Here is a 12676-nt window from a genome sequence, read left to right as displayed (position 1 = left end):
TAAACCTGAACACAGTACTAACGAGAGTAACCTGAACTAGAGTACAACGATTACCTGAACTAGAAGTACTAACCGATTAACCTGAAACTAACAGTACTAACTGATAACCTGAACAACAGTACTACACTGATTAACCTGAACAACAAGTACTGAGTAACCTGAACTAGAGTACTAACTGATTAACCTGACAAAGCTAACTATAACCTGAACAACAGTACTAACTGAGTAACCTGAACAACAGTACTGAGTAACCTGAACTAAGTACTAACGAGTAACCTGAACTACAGTACTAACTGATTAACCTGAACTACAGTACTAAACCGATTAACCTGAACTACAGTACTAACTGATTAACCTGAAAACAAACAGTACTAACGGTAACCTGAAACAACAGTACTTGAGTAACCTGAACTAGAGTACTAACTGATTAAACCTGAACAACGTACTAACTGATTAACCTGAACAACAGTACTTAACTGATTAAGCCTGATACAAACAGTACCAAACTAATTAACCGGAACAACAGTACTAACTGAGTAACCTGAACTACTAGTACTAACTGATTAACCTGAAACTACAGTACTAACTGAGTAACCTGAACAACAGTTACTAACGAGTAACCTGAAACTACAGTACATAACTGAGTAACCTGAAACTACAAGTACTAACTGAGTAAACCTGAACTACAGTACTAACCTGATTAACCTGAACACAGTACTAACTGAGTAACCTGAACTACAAGTACTAAACTGAGTAACCTGAACTACAGTACTAAACTGAGTAACCTGAAACTACAGTACTAACTGAGTAACCTGAACTACAGTACTAACTGAGTAACCTGAACAACAGTACTAACTGAGTAACCTGAACTTACAGATTACTAAACTGAGTAACCTGAACTACAGTTACTAACTGAGTAACCTGAACTACAGTACTAACTGAGTAACCTGAATACAAGTACTAACTGAGTAACCTGAATACAACGTACTACTGAGTAACCTGAACTACAGTACTAACTGAGAACCTGAACTACAGTTACTAACTGCAGTAACCTGAACTACAGTACTAACTGAGTAACCTGAACTACAGTACTAACTGAGTAACCTGAACTACAGTACTAACTGAGTAACCTGAACTACAAGTACTAACTGAGTAACCTGACACAGTACTAACTGATAACCTGAACAACAGTACTAACTGAGTAACCTGAACAACAGTACTAACTGAGTAACCTGAACAACAGTAACTAACTGAGTAACCTGAACAATACTGAGTAACCGACTACAGTACTAACTGAGTAACCTGAACTACAGTCACTAACTGAGTAACCTGAAACTACAGTACAACTGAGTAACCTGAACTAGCAAGTACTAACTGAGTAACCTGAACTACAGTACAACTGAGTAACCTGAAACTACAGTACTAACTGAGTAACCTGAACTACAGTACAACTGATAACCTGAACTACATACTACTGAGATACACTGAACTACAGTACTAACTGAGTAACCTGAACAATACTGAGTAACCTGAAACTACAGTACTAACTGAGTACCTGAACTACAGTACTAACTGAGTAACCTGAACAACAGTACTAACTGAGTAACCTGAACAACAGTACTAACTGAGTAACCTGAACTACAGTACTAACTGAGTAACCTGAACAACAGTACTAACTGATTAACCTGAACTACAGTATAACTGAGTAACCTGAACACAGTACTTAACTGATTAACCTGAACTACAGTACTAACTGAGTAACCTGAACTACAGTACTAAACTGAGTAACCTGAACTACAGTACTAACTGAGTAACCTGAACAATACTGAGTAACCTGAACTACAGTACTAACTGAGTAACCTGAACTACAGTACTAACTGAGTAACAACTACCGTAATAATTAAGTAACCTGAACTACAGTACTAACTGAGTAACCTGAACTAGAATACTAACTGAGGAAACTATAACTAGAGTAACCTGAACTAGAGTACTAACTGAGTAACCAGAGTTAGAACTCTGCATACGATCTCTGTATCGATCCTCCCTAAGTAGGACTTAATAGACAAAAGCAACGTGCTTTCCTAGTCAAGTGCTCCTCTATGCTTTGCTACGCTCCTTTATTAAGTGTTAAACTCCACCCTAAAATAAGCTCTCGCTCTAAGGAGGATGCTTCAGAGTGGAGCGGTGTATATATACCCCTGACAAAGGGAGGAGCGAGTGGTGTGGGGGGGGGGGAGTGGAGATGGGACACACAATAAACCCCCTGGTTGTGGAGGCACTAGAGTCATGGGACTGTCTTATTCTGTCAGCACTATGCCGAGGGAACATTTCTCTTCCTCCTCGCTCTCTTTCTGCTACAGGCAGGAGCTGCTCGGTCTGGCCTGAACTCCAACAACTCCCACTGACCAACAGAGAACAGTTGCAATATACATACAGAGAGGATTTGTGAGGTCTTATCTTATCTTAAGGTCATTCTAATCAACTAAGCAATGACAAAATGCTTAATTGGAATGAATACAAATCTTCTGTCTAGTCTTACGTGACAGAGCCAGAGAGCTGTGCAAGCCTGTCGCCTCTTCTCCTGCACCTCCTTGTCAGCCTCCTGCACCACCTCCTCTCCTCCTCAGCTCCTCCTCCAGAGACAAGCGCGCCCGCTCCAACTCCTGCTCCAACGCAGACACCTGGCAACAAATATCATTCATATTATACAGTACCAGTCAAATGTTCGGACACACCTACACTCATTCAAGGGTTTCCTATCTTTTACCATTTTCTACATTGTAGAATAATAGTGAAGACATCACAACTATGAAATAACACATATGGAATAAGTTGTAACCAAAAAAAAGTGTTAAAGAAATCAAAATATATTTTAGATTCTTCAAAGTAGCCACTCTTTGCCTTGACGACAGCTTTGCACACTCTTGGCATTCTATTCACTAAAGTTGGAGACTATACAGTTGAAGTCGGAAGTTTACATACACCTTAGCCAAATACATTTAAACTTAGTTTTTCACAATTTCTGACATTTAATCGCTAGTAAAGATTCCATACGTCAGTTAGGATCACCACTTTATTTTAAGAATGTGAAATGTCAGAATAATAGTAGAAAGAATTATTTATTTCAGCTTTTATTCTTTCATCACATCCCAAGCGGGTCAGAAGATTACATACACTCACATTAGTATTTGGTAGCATTGTCTTTCAATTGCTTAACTTGGGTCAAACGTTTTGGGTAGCCTTCCACAGGCTTCCCACAATAAGTTGGGGAATTTTGGCACATTCTTCCTGACAGAAATTGGTTGTAACTGAGTCAGGTTTGTAGGCCTCCTTGCTCGAACACGCTTTTTCAGTTCTGCCCACACATTTTCTATGGGATTGAGGTCAGGGCTTTATGAGGCCACTCCAATACCTTGACTTTGTTGTCCTTAAGCCATTTTGCCACAACTTTTGGAAGTATGCTTGGGGTCATTGCTCCATTGGAAGACCCATTTGCGACCAAGCTTTAACTTCCTGACTGATGTCTTGAGATGGTGCTTCAATATATCCACATAATTTCCTTTTCCTCAAGATGCCATCTATTTTGTGAAGTGCACCAGTCCCTCCTGCAGCAAAGCACCCCCACAACATGATGCTGCCACCCCCATGCTTCACAGTTGGGATGGTGTTCTTCCGCTTGCAAGCCCCCCCTTTCCTCCAAACATAATGATGGTTAATTATGGCAAAACAGTTCTATTTTTGTTTCAATCAGACCAGAGGACATTTCTCCAAAAAGTACAATCTTTGTCCCCATGGTGCAGTTGCAAACCGTAGTCTGGCTTTTCTATGGCGGTTTTGGAGCAGTGGCTTCTTCCTTGCTGAGTGGCCTTTCAGGTTATGTCGATATAGGACTCCCTTTTACTGTGGATATAGATACTTTTGTACCTGTTTCCTGCGCAGCATCTTCACAAGGTCCATTGCTGTTGTTATGGGATTGATTTGCACTTTCGCACCAAATTACGCATCTCTAGGAGACAGAATGCGTCTCCTTCCTGAGCGCGTATGACGCTGCGTGGTCCCATGGTGTTTATACTTGCGTACTATTGTTTGTACAGATGATAGTGGTACCTTCAGGCGTTTGGAAATGCTCCCAAGGATGAACCAGACTTGTGGAGGTCTACAATTTTTTTTTGTGAGGTCTGGCTGATTTCTTTTGATTCCCCATGATTGTCAAGCAAAGAGGCACTGAGTTTGAAGTTAGGCCTTGAAATACATCTACAGGTACACCTGCAATTGACTCAAATGATGTCAATTAGCCTATCAAAAGCTTCTAAAGCCATGACATAATTTTCTGGAATTTTCCAAGCTTGTTTAAAAGGCACAGTCAACTTAGTGTATGTAAACTTCGACCCACTGAATTGTGATACAGTGAATTACAAGTTAAATAATCTGTCTTTAAAACAATTGTTGGAGAAATTACTTTTGTCATGCACAAAGTAGATGTCCTAACTGATTTGCCAAAACTATAGTTTGTTAACAAGACATTTGTGGAGTGGTTGAAAAACGAGTTTTAATGACTACAACCTAAGTGTATGTAAACTTCCGACTTCAACTGTATCTCCCTCACTTTAAGCGTCAGCTGTCAGAGCAAGCTTACCGATCACTGCAGCTGTACACAGCCCATCTGTAAATAGCCCACCAACCAACTACCTACCTCATCCCCATATTGTTTTTCTGCTCTTTGCACACCAGTATTTCTACTTGCACATCCTCATCTGCACATACAACACTCCAGTGTAAATTGCAATTACTTCGCCACTATTAGCCATTTATTGCCTTACCTCTTTGCACACACTGTATACAGATGTTTCTATTTGTGTTATTGACTGTACGTTTGTTTTATCCCATGTAGAACTACAGTACTAACTGAGTAACCTGAACAATACTGAGTAACCTGAACTACAGTACTAACTGAGTAACCTGAACTACAGTACTAACTGAGTAACAACTACCGTAATAATTAAGTAACCTGAACTACAGTACTAACTGAGTAACCTGAACTAGAATACTAACTGAGTAACTATAACTAGAGTAACCTGAACTAGAGTACTAACTGAGTAACCAGAGTTAGAACTCTGCATACGATCTCTGTATCGATCCTCCCTAAGTAGTGACTTAATAGACAAAGCAACGTGCTTTCCTAGTCAAAGTGCTCCTCTATGCTTTGCTACGCTCCTTTATTAAGTGTTAAACTCCACCCTAAAATAAGCTCTCGCTCTAAGGAGGATGCTTCAGAGTGGAGCGGTGTATATATACCCCCTGACAAAGGGAGGAGCGAGTGGTGTGGGGGGGGGGGAGTGGAGATGGGACACACAATAAACCCCCTGGTTGTGGAGGCACTAGAGTCATGGGACTGTCTTATTCTGTCAGCACTATGCCGATGGGAACATTTCTCTCCTCCTCGCTCTCTTTCTGCTACAGGGCAGGAGCTGCTCGGTCTGGCCTGAACTCCAACAACTCCCACTGACCAACAGAGAACAGTTGCAATATACATACAGAGAGGATTTTGTGAGGTCTTATCTTAAGGTCATTCTATATCAAACTAAGCAATGACAAATGCTTAATTGGAATGAATACAAATCTTCTGTCTAGTCTTACGTGACAGAGCCAGAGAGCTGTGCAGCCTGTCGCCTCTTCTCCTGCACCTCCTTGTCAGCCTCCTGCACCACCTCCTCTCTCCTCCTCAGCTCCTCCTCCAGAGACAAGCGCGCCCGCTCCAACTCCTGCTCCAACGCAGACACCTGGCAACAAATATCATTCATATTATACAGTACCAGTCAAATGTTCGGACACACCTACACTCATTCAAGGGTTTTCCTATCTTTTTACCATTTTCTACATTGTAGAATAATAGTGAAGACATCACAACTATGAAATAACACATATGGAATAAGTAGTAACCAAAAAAAAGTGTTAAAGAAATCAAAATATATTTTAGATTCTTCAAAGTAGCCACTCTTTGCCTTGACGACAGCTTTGCACACTCTTGGCATTCTATTCACTAAAGTTGGAGACTTATACAGTTGAAGTCGGAAGTTTACATACACCTTAGCCAAATACATTTAAACTTAGTTTTTCACAATTTCTGACATTTAATCSTAGTAAAGATTCCCATACGTCAGTTAGGATCACCACTTTATTTTAAGAATGTGAAATGTCAGAATAATAGTAGAAAGAATTATTTATTTCAGCTTTTATTTCTTTCATCACATCCCAAGCGRGTCAGAAGATTACATACACTCAATTAGTATTTGGTAGCATTGTCTTTCAATTGCTTAACTTGGGTCAAACGTTTTGGGTAGCCTTCCACAGGCTTCCCACAATAAGTTGGGTGAATTTTGGCACATTCTTCCTGACAGAAATGGTGTAACTGAGTCAGGTTTGTAGGCCTCCTTGCTCGAACACGCTTTTTCAGTTCTGCCCACACATTTTTCTATGGGATTGATGTCAGGGCTTGTATTGATGGCCACTCCAATACCTTGACTTTGTTGTCCTTAAGCCATTTGCCACAACTTTTGGAAGTATGCTTGGGTCAGTCTCCATTTGAGAGCCCATTTGCGACCAAGGCTTTAACTTCCTGACTGATGTTCTTGAGATGTGGCTTCAATATATCCACATAATTTTCCTTCCTCAAGATAACCATCGTATTTTGTGAAGTGCACCAGTCCCTCCTGCAGCAAAGCACCCCCACAAACATGATGCTGCCACCCCCATGCTTCACAGTTGGGATGGTGTTCTTCCGCTTGCAAGCCCCCCCCTTTTTCCTCCAAACATAATGATGGTAATTATGGCAAAAACAGTTCTATTTTTGTTTCATCAGACCAGAGGACATTTCTCCAAAAAGTACAATCTTTGTCCCCATGTGCAGTTGCAAACCGTAGTCTGGCTTTTCTATGGCGGTTTTGGAGCAGTGGCTTCTTCCTTGCTGAGTGGCCTTTCAGGTTTATGTCGATATAGGACTCCTTTTACTGTGGATAAGATACTTTTGTACCTGTTCCTGCCAGCATCTTCACAAGGTCCATTGCTGTTGTTATGGGATTGATTTGCACTTTTCGCACCAAATTACGTTCATCTCTAGAGACAGAATGCGTCTCCTTCCTGACGCGTATGACGGCTGCGTGGTCCCATGGTGTTTATACTTGCGTACTATTGTTTGTACAGATGATAGTGGGTACCTTCAGGCGTTTGGAAATTGCTCCCAAGGATGAACCAGACTTGTGGAGGTCTACAATTTTTTTTTGTGAGGTCTTGGCTGATTTCTTTTGATTTCCCCATGATGTCAAGCAAAGAGGCACTGAGTTTGAAGTTAGGCCTTGAAATACATCTACAGGTACACCTGCAATTGACTCAAATGATGTCAATTAGCCTATCAAAAGCTTCTAAAGCCATGACATAATTTTCTGGAATTTTCCAAGCTGTTTAAAAGGCACAGTCAACTTAGTGTATGTAAACTTCTGACCCACTGGAATTGTGATACAGTGAATTACAAGTTAAATAATCTGTCTTTAAACAATTGTTGGAGAAATTACTTTTTGTCATGCACAAAGTAGATGTCCTAACTGATTTGCCAAAACTATAGTTTGTTAACAAGACATTTGTGGAGTGGTTGAAAAACGAGTTTTAATGACTACAACCTAAGTGTATGTAAACTTCCGACTTCAACTGTATCTCCCTCACTTTAAGCGTCAGCTGTCAGAGCAGCTTACCGATCACTGCAGCTGTACACAGCCCATCTGTAAATAGCCCATCCAACCAACTACCTACCTCATCCCCATATTWGTTTTTYTGCTCTTTTGCACACCAGTATTTCTACTTGCACATCCTCATCTGCACATACAACACTCCAGTGTAAATTGCAATTACTTCGCCACTATTAGCCTATTTATTGCCTTACCTCATTTGCACACACTGTATACAGATGTTTCTATTGTGTTATTGACTGTACGTTTGTTTATCCCATGTGTAACTCTGTGTTGTTTTTGTCGCACTGCTTTGCTTTATCTTGGCCAGGTCGCAGTAGTAAATGAGAACTTGTTCTCAACTGGCCTACCGGGTAAAATAAAGGTGAAATAAAATAAATAAAAMTTCAACCAGCTTCACCTGGAATGCTTTTCCAACAGTCTTGAAGGAGTTCCCACATATGCTGAGCACTTCTTGACTGCTTTTCCTTCACTCTGCGGTCCGACTCATCCCAAACCATCTCAATTGGGTTGAGGTCGGGTGATTGTAGAGGCCAGGTCATCTGATACAGCACTCCATCACTCTCCTTATTGATCAAATAGCTCTTACACAGCCTGCAAGTGTGTTTTGGGTCATTGTCCTGTTGAAAAACAAATGACAGTCCCACTAAGCCCAAACCAGATGGGATGGCGTATCGCTGCAGAATGCTGTGGTAGCCATGCTGGTTAAGAGTGCCTTGAATTCTAAATAAATCACAGACAGTGTCACCAGCAAAGCACCCCCACACCATCACACCTCCTCCTCCATGCTTGAAGGTGGGAACCACACATGCAGAGATCATCCGTTCACCGACACTGTGTCTCACAAAGACACAGCGGTTGGAGCAAAAAAATCTCAAAATTTGGACTCCAGACCAAAAGGACAGATTTCCACCKGTCTAATGTCCATTGCTTGTGTTTGACCCAAGCAAGTCTCTTCTTACTGGTGTCCTTTAGTAGTGGTTTCTTTGCAGCAATTCGACCACGACGGCCTGATTCACTCAGTCTCCTCTGACAGTTGATGTTGAAATGTGTCTGTTACTTGAACTCCGTGAAGCATTTATTTGGGCTGCAATCTGAGGTGCAGTTAACTCTAATGAACTTATCCTCTGCAGCAGAGGTGGGTCTTCCTTTCCTGTGGCGGTCCTCATGAGAGCCAGTCATCATAGCGCTTGATGGTTTGTGCGACTGTTCCGGATTGACTGACCTTCAGGTTTTGAAGTAACGATGGACTGTCGTTTCTCTTTGCTTATTTGAGCWGTTCTTGCCATAATATGGATTTGGTCTTTTACCAAATAAGTCTCTCTTCTGTATACCACCCCTACCTTGTCACAACACAACTGATTGGCTCAAACGCATTAAGGAGGAAAGAAATTCCACAAATTAACAAGACACACCTGCCTGGTACGGCAATTGGTACGGCAATTGCCTCCGACCGCAAGGCACTACACAGAGGGTAGTGCGTACGGCCCTGTACATCACTGGGGCTAAGCTGCCTGCCATCCAGGACCTCTACACCAGGCGGTGTCAGAGGAAGGCCCTAAAAATTGTCAAAGACCCCAGCCACCCCAGTCATAGACTGTTCTCTACTACCGCATGGCAAGCGGTACCGGAGTGCCAAGTCTAGGACAAAAAGGCTTCTCAACAGTTTTTACCCCCAAGCCATAAGACTAATGAACAGGTAATCAAATGGCTACCCGGACTACTTGCATTGTGTGCCCCCCCCAAACCCCTCTTTTACGCTGCTGCTACTGTTTATCATATATGCATAGTCACTTAACTATACATTCATGTACATACYACCTCAATTGGCCCAACCAACCAGTGCTCCCCGCACATTGGCTAACCGGGCTATCTGCATTGTGTCCCGCCACCCACCACCCGCCAACCCCTCTTTTACGCTACTGCTACTCTCTGTTTATCATATATGCATAGTCACTTTAACCATATCTACATGTACACACTACCTCAATCAGCCTGACTAACCGCTTATGGTTGTCTGTATGTAGCCTCGCTACTTTTATAGCCTCGCTACTGTATATAGCCTTGCTACTGTTTTTCACTGTCTTTTTTATTTTCTTTACTTACCTATTGTTCACCTAATACATTTTTTGCACTATTGGTTAGAGCCTGTAAGTAAGCATTTCACTGTAAGGTCTACACCTGTTCTATTCGGCGCACGTGACAAATAAACATTGATTTGATTTTAAATGCATTCCAGGTGACTACCTCAGAAAGCTGGTTAAGAGAATGCCAAGAGTGTGCAAAGCTGTCATCAAGGCAAATGTTATTTATTCTTATTTTTTATTTATTTAACCAGGCAAGTCAGTTAAGAACAAATTCTTATTTACAATGACGGCCWACCAAAAGGCCTCCTGCGGGGACAGGGGTTGGGATTATAATTTTTTAAATAAAAATRTAGGCCAAAACACACATCACAACAAGAGAGACACCACAACACTACATAAAGAGAGACCTAAGACTACAACATAGCATGGCAGCACACATGAAAACACAGCATGGTAGCAACACAAAATGGCAGCAGCACAATACATGGTAGAAACACTATTGGGGACAAACAGCACAAAGGGCAAGAAGGTAGAGACAACAATACAGAAYGGGTGTTGYAWGTGGAGGATGAGGGCTGCAGTAGATATCTCAGATAGGGGGGAGTGAGACCTAAGAAGGTTTTATAAATAAGCATCAACCAGTGGGTCTTGCGACGGGTATACAGAGATGACCAGTTTACAGAGGAGTATAGAGTGCAGTGATGTGTCCTATAAGGAGTATTAGTGGCAAATCTGATAGCCGAATAGTAAAGGACATCTAGCCGCTCGAGAGCACCTTCACCTGCCGATCTATGAATTAGTCTAGCATGGGTAGGATGGTCATCTGAATCAGGGTTAGTTTGGCAGCTGGAGTGAAAGAGGTGCGATTACGATAGAGGAAACCAAGTCTAGATTTAACTTTAGCTTGCAGCTTTGATATGTGCTAGAGAAGAACAGTGTACCATCGAGCCATACTCCCAAGTACTTGTATGAGGTGACTACCTCAAGCTCTAAATCCTCAGATGAAGTAGTCACACCGGTGGGGAGAGGGGCATTCTTCTTAACAAACCACATGACCTTTGTTTTGGAGGTGTTCAGAACAAGGTTAAGGGCAGAGAAAGCTTGTTGGACACTAGGAAAGCTTTGTTGTAGAGCATTTAACACAAAATCCAGGGAGGGGCCAGCTGAGTATAAGAGTGTCATCTGCATATAAAATGGTTGAGAGAGCTTCCTACTGCCTGAGCTATGTTGTTGATGTAAATTGAGAAGAGCGTGGGGCCTAGGATCAAGCCTTGGGGTACTCCCTTGGTGACAGGCAGTGGCTGAGACAGCAGATGTTCTGACTTTATACACTGCACTCTTTGAGAGAGGTAGTTAGCAAACCAGGCCAAAGACCCCTCTGAGACACCAATANCCTTTGTTTTGGAGGTGTTCAGAACAAGGTTAAGGGCAGAGAAAGCTTGTTGGACACTAGGAAAGCTTTGTTGTAGAGCATTTAACACAAAATCCAGGGAGGGGCCAGCTGAGTATAAGAGTGTCATCTGCATATAAAATGGTTGAGAGAGCTTCCTACTGCCTGAGCTATGTTGTTGATGTAAATTGAGAAGAGCGTGGGGCCTAGGATCAAGCCTTGGGGTACTCCCTTGGTGACAGGCAGTGGCTGAGACAGCAGATGTTCTGACTTTATACACTGCACTCTTTGAGAGAGGTAGTTAGCAAACCAGGCCAAAGACCCCTCTGAGACACCAATATACCTGAGGTGCGGTAGGTAGCCTAGTGGTTAGAGCGTTGGGCCAGTAACCGAAAGGCTGACAAGGTAAAAATCTTCCCTTTCCTTAGCCGGCACACAAGAATGGAATGGTCTACCTTATCAAAAGCTTTGGCCAAGTCAATAAAAATAGCAGCACAACATTGCTTAGAATCAAGGGCAACGATGACATCATTGAGGACCTTTAAGGTTGCAGTGACACATCCATAACCTGAGCGGAAACCAGATTGAGAACCCGAGAGAATACTATAGACATCAAGAAAGCCAGTCAGTTGATTATTGACAAGTTTTTCCAACCCTTTTGATAAACAGGGCAAAATAGAAGTAGGCCTATAACAGTTAGGATCAGCTTGATCTCCCCTTTAAATAAAGGATGCACCGTGGCTGCCTTCCAAGCAATGGGAACCTCCCCAGAGAGGAGACAGGTTAAAAAGGTCAGAGATAGGCTTGGAGATGATATGGGCATCAACCTTAAAGAAGAAAGGGAGCTCCTTTAGCACCTCGGACTCCGTGACCGCCTGCAGGGAGACATTTTATAGCGTGGCAGGGGAAAAGATGGAAGAAGCATCAGGGATAGTCGCATTACAAGGGATGGGAGATTAGGAAACATTGGACGGACAAGGATGCTTTTTTTTCTTTTCCTTGATTACATTATTTGATCTGTAGTTCTCTTTCCTAGAAAGAGAGAAGAAATGAGAGAAGGGAGAGTGAGACTGTCTGGCCAAAAATAGTCAAAGATAAAGTGACATACAGGAAGTTGATGATAAATCAGGAACTGGCCATGAGAATGAGGAAGAACGACAGGGTGCATTCTTTGAAGAATCTCAAATATATTTTGATTTGTTTAAGACTTTTTTGATTACTACATGATTCCATATGTGTTATTTCATAGTTTTGATGTATTAACAAATATTCTACAGGGTATAAATAGTACAAATAAAGAAAAACCATTGAATGAGTAGGTGTTCTAAAACATTTGACCGGTAGTGTGTGTGTGTGTGTGTGTGTGTGTGTGTGTGTGTGTGTGTATGTATGTATATATATATATACACTGCTCAAAAAAATAAAGGGAACACTTAAACAACACAATGTAACTCCAAGTC

General features: G+C 41.9%; 1 protein-coding gene across 5 annotated transcripts in view; it reads right to left on the bottom strand.

The window, feature by feature from the left end:
• Nucleotides 1-12676, bottom strand: part of ccdc18 (coiled-coil domain containing 18) — a 46687-nt gene that overhangs the window by 12261 nt on the left and 21750 nt on the right. For all 5 annotated transcript variants that reach the window (XM_023977825.2, XM_023977827.2, XM_023977828.2 and 2 more), the window contains one exon: nt 5638-5780. In XM_023977825.2, coding sequence (XP_023833593.1) covers nt 5638-5780 — 143 coding nt within the window. The remainder of the gene's footprint in view (nt 1-5637; nt 5781-12676) is intronic.

The sequence above is a fragment of the Salvelinus sp. IW2-2015 genome, linkage group LG32, assembly GCF_002910315.2.
Source record: "Salvelinus sp. IW2-2015 linkage group LG32, ASM291031v2, whole genome shotgun sequence".
Lineage (NCBI taxonomy): Eukaryota > Metazoa > Chordata > Actinopteri > Salmoniformes > Salmonidae > Salvelinus > Salvelinus sp. IW2-2015.
Note: the sequence above shows the minus strand (reverse complement) of the source record. Positions and strands in the feature narration are given on the sequence as shown.